This window comes from Scardinius erythrophthalmus (genome assembly GCF_964197995.2).
Source record: "Scardinius erythrophthalmus genome assembly, chromosome: 17".
NCBI lineage: Eukaryota > Metazoa > Chordata > Actinopteri > Cypriniformes > Leuciscidae > Scardinius > Scardinius erythrophthalmus.
The window spans coordinates 20,291,089-20,304,583 of NC_138237.1; the positions used below are offsets into that span (position 1 = coordinate 20,291,089).

Genomic DNA, 13,495 nt, shown 5'->3' on the forward strand with positions numbered 1-13,495 from the left:
CCATCATTACATTTATGTTTCTTAATATGTAAAGGAGTACGAGCTACAAGGGATATGGAAAATGCCTGGAAACTTAAAATAAGCCGAATCTGTTCAATCTAATCAAATTTATTTATTTATATTTTTAAACAGGAAAAGATTAAAAACAATCGGGCCTGACTCAGTATAAAACTGATTTTCAGCAGGTTCCTGCTCTGCAGAACATAAATACCACATACACAACAAAACTCCTAGACAAGACAGCAACAAACACACAAACCCAGAGAATGAGCATCAGGAAGGGGCCATGAAGCCATCTCAGTGGTCACAGATATATTAGATGGCGAGCAAATGTTATTTTAAATAGTCTTTTTGATGTTATAGTTCTGATGTGCTGTGGAATCTCATTCCAGGCTTTAGTGAGCACATGAAAAAAAGATCTCTGTCCATAGCTCCTAAAAGCCGGTAAAGGCGGAAGTCCATTTGTAACAGATCTCGTAGTGCGCTCATACCTTGAGCTGAGTTTTGGAACCAACGCAGTCAGTGCTGCTGAAGTGTGTCCATTGAAAATTTGATAATACAGATTTATCCCATGGCTTATTTTATAGTTCTGAAATGTCAAGGCATTACACAAAGATAGTGCAATACAGTGGTGAGTCCAGCCTGGAAGCCTGTTGTGGATCTTATAGGCTCTATTATAGAGTCTTATAAATATAAATAAATATCTCTGTTTTATTAACTTCCTCAATGAAATAAAATAGAGATTTATGCTGTCTCACTTCTTCAGTAGTAAGCAGTATACTTAAACATACTAACTACTGAATTCAAAGTCCTGGTATCAATCTAGTTCACCTTCGATTGCAGGCCATAAAGTCTAGCCATAAAACATGTATTTATTTAGAGCATTTCAGATCTCCATTTCCTGGTTGAAAGTATTACATTTAATGACACAACCAAAAAACAAGTGTATAAGTGAAATGATAAGAAACTGATAGGCTACATCCATATGTGCGGAATTAAGAAGGTTAGACAATGCTGTCTTTAGGAGAAATTAAAGCGCAAGTTTCAGTTTAAAAATGCAAAACTGCTGAGAGACTAAAGTGATATTGTGGTAACCCATTATATTATGTCAGTATCTGTAGTAGCCTACAGTTCAAGCTTTGTTTACTTGTGAGAAAAAGACACGATTCTTCAGATGTGTACACTCTTATGAAAGCAGGAGTATGTGGCAATGTTGAATGAGAAATTACTCTTGTGAGTGAATGTTACTTGTGCTGCTTACAAAAGTAACAGAATTGTTAAACCATAGCACTAAAACTTTACTCATGCATGATTACATTATATTACATTGATACTATCATAAATTTTAGTTATGGCTTTCACAAAATTATCATGGGAATGGAGATGAATTATCATTGTGTGCCTTTTTTCACATCAAATTAATAATCAGAACTTTATTTACTCTACAGTACATATTATTCTTATGTTGTGTTAGTTTATACTTGTTATATTTTGGTCTCTGAAGGGGTCGCCTGTTTAATTCGTCAGTAAAGCAGCTATACTGTTTGTTTACAGGGAAAACACTTGCATTGCAGTGAATGTGCGTGGGAGATTTTGAGTGTAAATACATCACTGACATGTCTTAAACCAGACTCTGAGTCAGTAAACATTTGTGACCCTGGATCACAAAACCAGTCACATGTCGCACAGGGATATTTGTGGCAATAGCCAATACATTGTATGGATCAAAATTATCGATTTTTATTTTACGCCAAAAATCATTAGGATATTAAGTAAAGATCATGTTCCATGAAGATATTTTGTACATTTCCTACCGTAAATATAAAAACATTTATTTTTGTGAGCACAATAGCAAACATAAATGGACAACTTTAAAAATGATTTTCTCAATGTTTTGATTTTTTTGCACCCTCAGATTTTCAAATATTTGTATCTCGGAAGTTGCTCACAGGATATTATCCTATCCTAACAAACCATTCATCAATGGAAAGCTTATTTATTCAGCTTTCAGATTATGTATAAATCTCAATTTCAAAAAATGTGCCCATGTGACTGGTTTTGTGGTCCAGGGTCACATTTGATTAATCCACCAAGTTGATAAATAACCTATATAACTTGATCAACATTTTACTGGACATTCAATAAAATACGGTTCTCAAAGATAAAACATGGGCACACCCAGAGCCTGAAGCTGAAGGAAGATATTGAAAAGTCTGGTAGCACAAAATCCCAAACCCATATAACATTTTATGTGAAGTAAAAAAATAAAAGAGAAGAAGAAATAGATATTGCCAAGTTTTTACAAGACCGCCCGAAACTGGTCTGTGTTTGATAGGCGAGTATGACATCATCAGCAGTGTGTTGGCCTACTTCCCTCTCAGTGAACACTGATTATATTTAAATGAGTTTCTGTGTGAGGCATGGCAGTGGTCATGACTAATGAGTTTCAGTGGGAAGATGTTGTTCTCTTAAATGGACAGAGGGGGAGTGGCCAGTGCTTCCTGTGGCACTCCATTGGCCACCACTTTGTAGCCTATTTCCTGAGTTAAATTTATGATAATTCTTTTTTCTTTTTTGTTTACAGGTTGAATTGCCTCTCTACATCAACGAACTAGCAAGCACAAAACATTTTTTACAATATTTCACAATGTTGCTTTTTGGTTGCAGAATAACATTTTAAAAACATTCTAGAAACTAGGCTACACCTGTTATTAAAATATAAACCAAAATAAAACGTTACAAAGACAAACAGAAAAACTTTCTGAACACGAGTTTGGCTACCTCAAACATCACGTTATTTATTTTATTATATTCTATTGTTTAAGTTTTCTGAACATAAAGAGACTTTGAACTGCCACACGAGACATCGGCTACATTTTCTCCCCTGAAACTCGCGTGCAAAGGGGGGTGTAAAAGTCACAAAAACACGTAGGCTACTTCCCGTCACGACAAATTATATCATTAACTTAGTTTTGAAAGTAGTTTTCCACTTCCGGTTCCTAATTGTTAAGTAGGTAAAAACCCGACCCTCATTGCGAGTTTCGATGTACTGTATGTAATAGAAAATGACTAATAAATCAATAACCCGCGGAAAAGGCTGCGTCACTTCACTGTAGGCTACTCGTCTGAAACTTCTTTCCAATACAATATGTAGCCACTAGTGGGCGTACATTTACCATACAAAACATCTGCCAAACACATGTAACACACTAGGCATTCATTATGAACATTAACTATTAGACTGTATAGGTTTACTTTCTGAACTGCAAACTTTCTGAGTAGCCTATCACAAGTATTTTTAAAAGTAATGTAGGCCTACATAATTTTCTGTTGCTTATATTTTAAGAGTTAAATTATATATAAAATAGTTCAAGGCTTAGCTTTCTCAGAACCAATCCCATGCGAAACAGCCCCTTGTCAACGAAGGGAGTGAGGCCTACTCTGTTTGACTCAAACAACGGTGATAGGCTATTTGAAGCAGGGGAAGATTTAAACACTCAAGGAAAACAAACACACACACACACACACACACACACACACACACCCTTTGCCTGTGACATCACATTAACGTTAGGCTACTGTCAATATTCCGTTAAGATATGTTTTTGTTCCTTTCAAATATTTTATATCTGTTGTTCACAGTGTAACGCCATCTTGTTATATTAGAGCCACGCGTATATTCTATAAGTGTAGCCTAGTTGTAGCCTTATAAAATTGATATTTTATTATTCCTCTGTTATTGTCAGTTAAACAGACTTGTTGCTGCAACGATCTGAGCTGTTCAGTCTTGCCCATGTAGGCAAATTTTCAACATTCACCTGTTCTCCGGCAGAAACCAGTTTGACCAGTTTCAGGTAGCTTATAGGTACAGGTGCATTTGGGCGGCTCCTCCTCCCCTACAGCGTCAGCGAACTCTTGAGAAATAGTTGCCATGGGAATTGCTAACGTGCTGAGTAAGAAGCTTAGTAAATATAGCATTTTTGTTACATGTGTCATATCCAGAATCAAAACTTTTTTACTTGAGATATCTTTGACCTGAATGGAGTGCGATGAGATAATGGTCAGTGCTCCACAAGCTACGGAAAACATTCCTAAAATCTCCACGCCTGCTCTATTGTGTCATATGAAACCAGCCGCCACTTTCTCGATACTTTGTTGACCATGAGGGAGAGCAAACTAACTTAAACGGAGAAATATTATCAAGGTTCTTATTGTGTTATCTTAGAACAAAATCCCCTATACACTGTAAAAATAATAATAATATATATATATATATATATATATATATATATATATATATATATATATATACACACCCACTCAGTATTATGTTTTAGAATAAAAATAATATAATAAAAACATAATAAACATAATTTCTTTATTCACTATATATATATATATATATATATATATATATATATATATATATATATATATATATATATATATATATATATATATATATATTTATATAATTTATTATTAGATAAGTAAAATAAATATTGTTTTATGATGAAAATAATGTAATTAAACAAAAAATTATAATTTTAAAATAAAATGTACACAATGATATAATTTAATTAAGATGTTTTATATTAGTTTATATTAATTTACGTATATTTGATGAGTTTCGACTGCCAGCACTCTTATTTCACATCATCCCACAACATTTTCCAGTATATTGTTTGTTTGTTTGTGTGTGTGTGTGTGTGTGTGTGTGTGTGTGTGTGTGTGTGTGTGTGTGTGTGTGTGTGTGTGTGTGTGTGTGTGTGTGTGTTTCTTTTTTTCTGGGAAAATTATAATCTGATCACTCCCTGTCTTTCTGTCCCTTAATTCTATCAAAAAGGCATTTTTTTCTTACTTGTGCAGTAGCCTACACATTTTATTGATATATTTCACAGACCCCTCTATAGATTTTATTACATTTATATTTTTAAATTTTGAAGTGTAAACAAGAGAGCAAACCATATAAGGTGCTGTGTCCTGTATAAAAAAAAAATAAGGGAGTGACTCATTCAGTTGGATCCCATGAAGTAACCACAAAACCAGCAGAGCAAGTCATTCGTTAGAAGTCCCGCCTCCACAAACACAGGCTCTTTAAAGCATCAGCACACACCCTCTGAGGCATACACCTGTAAGCAGTGCGAAGAGAGCCTCCTCAAAACCCAAAAACTAGACAAAGGTTATGGTGTCTGCTGGGCTTCAGTTACTGGGCATCGCCCTGGCCATCATAGGATGGATCGGTGTCATTGTGGTCTGTGCTCTTCCCATGTGGAGAGTTACAGCTTTCATTGGCAATAACATCGTCACGGCACAGACATCATGGGAGGGAATCTGGATGAGCTGCGTCGTGCAAAGTACCGGACAGATGCAGTGTAAAGTCTACGACTCCATGCTGGCCCTCAGCTCAGACCTTCAGGCCGCCCGCGCTCTCACGGTCATTGCAATCGTGATTGGGATCCTGGGCATCATGCTGTCGATGGCTGGCGGCAAATGCACCAATTGCGTTGAGGACGAGAGCTCCAAAACCAAGGTCGCTATCACTGCCGGTGTGATTTTCATCATTGCTGGGTTGCTGTGTCTGATCCCGGTGTGCTGGTCTGCCAACTCCGTCATCCAGGACTTCTACAACCCCTTGGTGAACGCAGCACAAAAGAGAGAGCTGGGAGCAGCGCTTTACATCGGCTGGGGGGCCGCCGCCCTGTTGATCATCGGGGGAGCTTTGCTCTGCTGCAACTGCCCACCAAAAGAAGAAACAGGAAAATACACCGCCAAATATAATGCTACCCCTCGCTCTGAAGCCTCTGCGCCCTCTGGCAAAAACTTTGTGTAAATGATCTACTCTAAAATGGACTCTACAGTGCCTATAATGTTTACAATCTTGGTTTGTCCAGGATGTAGCGGCTCAAAAAGAGTTTGCAGCAGGTATCACGAGGACTTGAAAAGCAGTCAATGAAACGCTGATGCTACAAGTTTTCAAAATATTTTCAATATATATATATTCAACACAAAGACAAAGAGGACAATGGGGAACCACATCTTTTTTTAAAAAATCTGCAGTTAAAGGAAGTTAATCTGGAAATCTGTCTTAAGTATGATCAAATTTTCCTCTTAAAATGTACTGTGGTCATGTGTTGTGTTTTTGTTGTTGTTGTTGTTGTTCAAAATGTATTTTCATTTTTAAGTATTTTTCAACATTTATGATTTTGTAAATATTACTGTTTTGTACTGCAAAAAGCATTTTTTTTCCTGATATAAACGTCTAGCCAAATGAAAATACAAATAAAAAATGTTTGTATCACACCAATCTTTTGTACTGTCTGTCCGCTGTATTAATGTATTTGCATGGGTGTCGACATGGGTGTCATATTACAGCCCTCCATTATGTGTCACCTGCCCTGTGGAACTTAGATTTCAAAAGAGTCCTAGTGTACAAAATATTCTCAAAGGGAGTTGACAAAAAAAAAAAAAAAAAAAAAAAAAAAACAGAACAGGTGTGGTTTTTCAGGTCCACGAATTCGACAAGACTAAACACGATCTAAGGTTTGGCTTGTGTTTACTCAGAGCTGCTAGTAATTATAAGCGATTTGCTTTTTGTTTTTCAACAATACAAATTTAATTGTGAAAGTCTATAGCAACCTGGATTGTGTAATTAGAATTTGTGGGAGCAAACAGGATACAGTTTTGCAAGTTGAATTTAAATGTAAGAAGAATTACACTGAATTGAAATTCAAAGAAATTCATTTTACTTTATCTATCTATCTATCTATCTATCTATCTATCTATCTATCTATCTATCTATCTATCTATCTATCTATCTATCTATCTATCTATCTATCTATCTATCTATCTATCTATCTATCTATCTATCTATCTATCTATCTATCTATCTATCTATCTATCTATCCATGGTCAGGCATAGGAAAAACTCATAGGAAGCTCATAGGAAGAACATGTGGCAGCATAAACAAGACACAAGACAAATAATTGAACAAACTGAGGGCTATAAATAATACTGAGGGCTACAAATGAGGGAAGGGAACTAAATGAACAACGGATGAACTTAATTAGTGATTAATGGCACCCAAGAGGACATTAAATAGGGCATTATTTGAAGGGACAGCCATTTGTAGTGGTGTCCGAAAGTAGAGTGGACGTTATTGAGTGTAGCCTACTCCTTCAATCCCACAATGCACCGCAATAACGAGTCTACAACCGATGTACGCTCAACGGCTAGAGAATACCCACAATGCACTGTGAGAGTCGCACGTCGAATCAATTCCCACGTCTCACCAGAAGATGCCGTCTACCACTGAATCGTTCATCCATTCATTTTTTCAAACTGCTGGTCCAATGTGGCTTATCATAAATTAAATTAATTTTTCCTTGATAATTAAAGTTCAAGATGAATCTTTTAATTTCCAACATACAGTACATGTTACAATTTCTCTCTTTTTACAGTTTTTCTCAGTCGCTTTGGTGCATTTCTCATAACACTATTTACATTTGCACAACAGTTAATGCAGTTCTCAAAACAATTAGTACAAACTGCAAAACCTAGTTGATAACCTGCAAAAGCGTGTCACTTGCTCAAAATGGATAGCTCACTCCTCAAAAGCAAGTATTTATGTCAATGAATGTGTCAGTGTCATCAAAATGAAAAGTCCTGACACCATCGTTTATGAACAGATAGTCAAATGGCTTTGTCATGTTTTCATTATGACAGTTTACTCTGTAAATGTTTTCCAATGATAAAAGTCAGATCTTGGTGACACAGTGACTACCTGAAAATGCTCAATACAGCACTAAATACTATTTGCACAGCCATTTGAAAAATACAGTAAAGTTACACATTACTGTATGTATGAGGTAACTGAGTACAAGACACTGAATATGTATGTTTCACATTTTTACTGCATATGCTCTTTGCAATTCTAATTTGTTCACAGCATTGTGCAAAAGAAAAAATACACCATTATTTACAACAAAAATAAACCCCCTTTGAGTAGAGCTGTGCACAACTGTACACAATTTTGCAGTAGGCCTATATACTGTATTGGAACTGAACATACAACATACATAGTACTGTAATCATTCATGCACATCCAGACGTTCCTCTCTGTCTGGTCACATAATTTAATCTACATCCCAGCGAATATCATCTCTTGCTCAATTGCAAATTGTTCAATTTAGGAGACTTTTTCAGCATTTTTTGTTGTTGTTTTATTTTTTAAATGACAGATTTTGACAACTAGTTCAACTTTTTTTATGTAATGACTCAAGCAATGAAATGAGGACTATTAGTTTTATATGGAATGACTATTCATCATTTACAAGTATAGTTAATTTTGACTGACATGACATAAGCAAATGATAATGTTATAAAACAGCAGAGAGTTGTATGAAAGCAATTGATGCATGTCCAAAAGCATTTGCAATTTGTTGGAAGGAATGAGAAACTGCTACTATGATGTGCACAAATGACTAAATGTTGTGGAGGTTGAACTAACTGTTGTGCAAATGTAAATAGTGATGTGAGAAATGCACCAAAGCGACTGAGAAAAACTGTAATTTTGCCCAACCCTGATACAAACAACAAAAAAACAAAATAAGAATAAAATCTTATTTATAACACAAAACCCATAATAACGTGAAGCTATTTCACCAGTATGCATACACTTTTTAGTGCTTTTTTTAATTCATCTGGACCGTCAAGTGGTTTCTCAAGTTGTCTAGCTCTTCATACAACTCACACAATAGTCAAAGAATATCAAATGTCCGGTTTTCTTTTTATGCAAGAACTCCGCCCAAAGTTTGCGGGCTATAAAACCCTGACAAATAAAACTTCTCAGACGCTTTTGCGCAACCATCCATGAAGTGACCTGTGTCCGGCAACAATGGCATCTCAAGGCATCCAGATCCTGGGCATCATGCTTTCCATGATAGGCTGGTTGGGGACCGTCATCACCTGTGGCATGCCAATGTGGAGGGTCACAGCCTTTGTTGGAGCGAACATCGTCACGGCACAAATCATCTGGGAGGGTTTGTGGATGAGCTGTGTCGTGCAGAGCACCGGACAGATGCAGTGTAAGGTCTACGACTCCATGTTGGCTCTATCACAAGATCTGCAGGCTTCCAGAGTCATGGTTATCATCTCCATCATGATGGGCGTCTTTGGATTCCTGATGGCTGTGGCTGGAGGAAAGTGTACCAACTGCTTGGAGGACGAAACAGCCAAAGCCAGAGCGTGCATCGTCTCAGGGGTGGTTTTAATTATCGCTGGCTTTCTCCTCCTGATACCCGTGTGCTGGTCTGCACACACTCTTATCAGGGACTTCTACAACCCTTTAGTAACAGCAGGCCAGCGGCGGGAGCTTGGAGCATGTCTCTACATAGGCTGGTTATCTGGAGGACTCTTGTTGCTGGGTGGTGGGCTTCTTTGTTGGAACTGCCCATCCAATGACAGTAGGCCCTACACGACATACACCCATGCAAGATCTGTGACCCCAGCAATGGATTACGTGTGAGAAAACAAGCATTACTTGAAGATATAGGCTATACGGTGCAAAATGACTCATTGCACACAATGAGTTAAATTACCACAACTTTGTCACTTGTTAAATGCTTGAAAATGACTGAATGAAAGGTGATGCATATGAGTTTACAATGTTCATGTACAATAAAAATGTGATCAAAATAAAATTGTGTTTGTGTGTGACTGACCATGAAATATGTTAGCCCTGGAAACATTTTTTCACACACATGCGTACTTGTACACTCCTCTGTTGACCATTTCACCGCTGCTGATTTTTCCCCATGCACACAATAAGTTATTTTCATTGTCAAGGAGAAACACTTTGCACTCCAACTACTGCACAATATTAAACAAGCTCAATCATTAATAACAGAACCTTGCTAATGTTTAAACAAGCATGTGAGAACTCTGACCAGAAATTAGAAATATGACAAATAAGCGTTGTTTTTGTGGGTCAATGACAAGTAAGGTTGTCTGAGATGATAAAAAGGATATTTAAAAAAAATATCAGTTGGACATGACCGTATTCATGTTGGTTACATTTTAATTATTTAATGTTTGATAACACTTAAAACTTTTAGCCTTCTTGCAAATAAAATGAGATTTTATTATTAAGTTAATTGATTAATTTGATCTGAATATAAATGAATAGCCAGGCTATATATTTATAAAAAAAATAAACTAAATGAATGACCTTTACACACAGACAGTCATGCAAGATATAAAGGGGTTCCACTTTTTTAAATGCCACACCATTTTTAATATTGCAGCTTATATTTTTTTATATATAAAAAGAAAAAAATAATGCCAAAATCTCTGGACAGTCAGTCACCAAGCTCTGCACCCCACACATAATTTATCAAAATGACAGAAATTGAAAATGTGTTCATCAGAGAAGAGATGTTAATATGTGTTAATTTATAATTTTTGTATGAATTGCATTTCTTGTAAGCCTATAGTTTTAACTAAAGAGACAAAAAGAGCACACTTGACCATTTGAATAAAGCCTAAAGTTTTTATTTTTGACTTTTTTGACTTGACATTTTACTTTGTGCAATTAGATCTTTGTACAACTTTGTATCTTGGTATTCAAACATATGTTTTAGCCTATTTAAAACATTGGATTAATCCATACTGCCAAAAGGAGCCTTTTATGTTTATTATAGAAACCTTGAGTACAAACTCAGACACAAGTTCTGATCTACTTTTAAATGTTCTTCATTCAATTTCTTTTTCTGAGTCGCTTGATTTCGGTGCGGGGTTTTTGGCGACGAATGCTCGTTCGTGTTTCGGAAGCTGAAATAACAGCAGAGCGCCCCCGGTGAGCAGCAGCCCTGCGGAACACCAGCCCGTGTAAAGCGACGGCCCGAATCTCGCCGCGTCCGTCAGGGACGGATTGTAGACGATGGTGTACGCCGACCAGCAGACAGGTGTGAGACACAGCAGTCCGGCGATTATGAAAAACACCCCCGCAGACATGACAAGTGCTGCTCTCGCGGTTTTGTCCTCGATACAGGTGGTGCATTCCCCCCCTACAACCGCCAGGAGCAGGCCGACGACAGAGAGCAAGATGGAGATGATGAGTAAAGCGCGCGCGGCTAGAAAATCCACTGGCAGCGCGAACACTGAATTGTAGTACACTGTGCACTGCATGTGCCCCGTGCCCTGGCTCACACACATCATCCACAGTCCCTCCCAAATGACCCGAGCCGTCGAGAGGATGTCGATTGAGTAGAGTGTAGACTTCCACATCGGTAGGGCGCAGGTTATGATAGACCCCAGAAACCCAACAAAAGACAGGGCGACCCCTAACATCTGCAGCCCAAAAGATGCCATGCTCCTCTTATAGTCACCCCTTTCGTTTAACTTCACTGCATTTATATGCAGATCCTCCCCATGGGGTGGTATTTGAACAAACGACATGGTCTTTGGAAGCAAAAATGGGTGGTCTCAAGTTTTTTTTCTGGCTGGCTTAGTTTATTTGATTAACTACTTTTGGTCATATGGACTTTCTTGAAACACTTCACATCCTTTGATGTGTTTATGCATTGCATGATGCAATAGAAAATCTTAAAGTGTCTTACACTTTAGCCTTCACACTCTAGCGGCTAACCTTTCACTTATCAATGCAGCTGTAGGCCTATACAAATAACCTCTTTCAGGAGCATTTTTCATTCTTGGATTATTTTTCTGAAAGTCATGTAGGCTATTTCAAATTATGTATTAGGCTACATTATGGTAGATTTTATTGATGGAAATTTCAAGAATTTTTGGAAGAAAACACCTTTGTTTTACTATGGCTAATTTCATAATGACCATTTATGTAGGCTATCCTAAACAATAGCATATTTTTACACATTTTACATGATGTGACAAAATTAGTCAGCCTATGCCATATGTAGGCCTATAGTATTATGATACTATATGGTATTATTAAAAAGCAACAAAAGTATTTTCTGATAATTACCTTGCCCTTCTGTTGTCTTCACACACCCGAAGGCCTATTTCATATCAAGCTCTTCACTGACACTATTGTCGCCTACACTTTTGAAAAATATATTTATTGAGTCAGAAAATGCTAGTCATGGTGGGCGTGGTAATAAAAAAAAGTGTTCCTTGATTGGGTCTAACTCAGGGGCTTTAGGGTGTATGGTATAGCAGTTGCCATACCCTAGCAGTCAGAGTTTAGATGAAACATCAGCTAATGATAATGCTCGTTAAATTTTTTAGTAGGGCTTTAACCACCCTAAATTTCCACCCAGCCCCCCTAAAAATTTGCTATTAATGTACACTAATTCGTGATCGCCTCATATGTCATTAAAAGTCATATGAACCCGGTTCCTCCAGTATTATCTCCGCAGAACAAAAGCAGAGGACAACGTGTGTGCATTTATTGATAGATCATTATGATATGCATGCATCTGTGTAGTATGTTTGTCATAAATGCAGTTTACATAATATGATGCTGTAGCAATTCAACAGTTTCCCACTGTAAAATATGGGCTTATTTATTTATTTATGAAATTTATCGGCATGAGACTTTGTGACTTTTCCTACTCAATGTAATATTATAAAATATTATAATATTAATTTGATAATAAATCCAAAGGCAAAACACGCCATAAGTGACCATTCACGATGAGCGCTGCTCTTAGTCTTAGATTACGCCGACTTCTCTGATTGGATCCCACTTCAGAAAAAAACGTGTTTTTATTATTATTTTAACAACGCCGAAAACACAATGGCAGTTTTTTAATGAACACATACATGTATACATTATTGCAAAAGTATTATTATAAAAATAATTGTGTGGATTGAATGTGCGCAGCCGCAGTTTGAATGTATCACTTTATCGCGCATCTTTTTTATTAACTGTCAGATACTGAGTAAAAATGAAAAGAAACAGGCCTATTCAATCTTCCCTGGATGTATTTTAACGAAGAAATTAAATAATAGCAATCAGGAGAATGGAAGCAGCAAATAAATAAATAAATAAATAAATAATAGCACCGTCAGCAAAACGTTACACTTCTGCAATAAAAACTGCACTGAAGCAAAAAGGTAAGGCATGTGTATTTATATTGAATGCTGTTCACTGTGAGTTTTAATTAATAGTGTAATAAAGTTAATAGTGCATCGTGCATTTTGTTTGGTATAATGTATAGCCTACACTCTAAAAACTGCAGGGTTAAAAAATAACCCAAACTTACCACACCGCTGGGTCACTATTGGACAGAACACGCGCTGGGTTGGTTTGACCCTAGTGCTGGGTTTTACCATTTAACCCATATGGGTCATTCATTTGACCCAACCAGTGGAATTAACCCTCTTGCTGGCTTAAGTCCTACTTAGGTACATGCTGGGTTATTTCGTGTCTCATTTCCTTAATAAAATTAGTAACAAATATTTGTTATAGGCCTATTACGAATGTAAAATAATTATTGCCTCTGTAGTATACAT

At 36.8% G+C, this 13,495-nt stretch overlaps 3 protein-coding genes across 3 annotated transcripts; 2 read left to right on the forward strand and 1 right to left on the reverse strand.

The window, feature by feature from the left end:
• The first annotated feature begins 5,139 nt into the window (after positions 1-5,139).
• On the forward strand, positions 5,140-6,303 carry LOC308705705 (claudin-4-like). Its single transcript, XM_081390846.1, has one exon. It carries the CDS (start codon positions 5,186-5,188, stop codon positions 5,831-5,833), a length of 648 nt encoding a protein of 215 aa, XP_081246972.1. The 5' UTR covers positions 5,140-5,185; the 3' UTR covers positions 5,834-6,303.
• Positions 6,304-8,897: 2,594 nt separating this feature from the next.
• On the forward strand, positions 8,898-9,527 carry LOC308706085 (claudin-4-like; the record flags this gene model as incomplete). Its single annotated transcript, XM_081391469.1, has 1 exon — positions 8,898-9,527. One exon carries the CDS (start codon positions 8,898-8,900, stop codon positions 9,525-9,527), a length of 630 nt encoding a protein of 209 aa, XP_081247595.1.
• Positions 9,528-10,753: 1,226 nt separating this feature from the next.
• On the reverse strand, positions 10,754-11,371 carry LOC308706086 (claudin-like protein ZF-A89; the record flags this gene model as incomplete). Its single annotated transcript, XM_081391470.1, has 1 exon — positions 10,754-11,371. One exon carries the CDS (start codon positions 11,369-11,371, stop codon positions 10,754-10,756), a length of 618 nt encoding a protein of 205 aa, XP_081247596.1.
• Between the last annotated feature and the right edge of the window lie 2,124 nt (positions 11,372-13,495).

Coding starts and splice junctions, on each gene's coding strand:
- LOC308705705 (XM_081390846.1), top strand. CDS start 5,186: ATGGTGTCTGCTGGGCTTCAGTTACTGGGCATCGCCCTGGCCATCATA.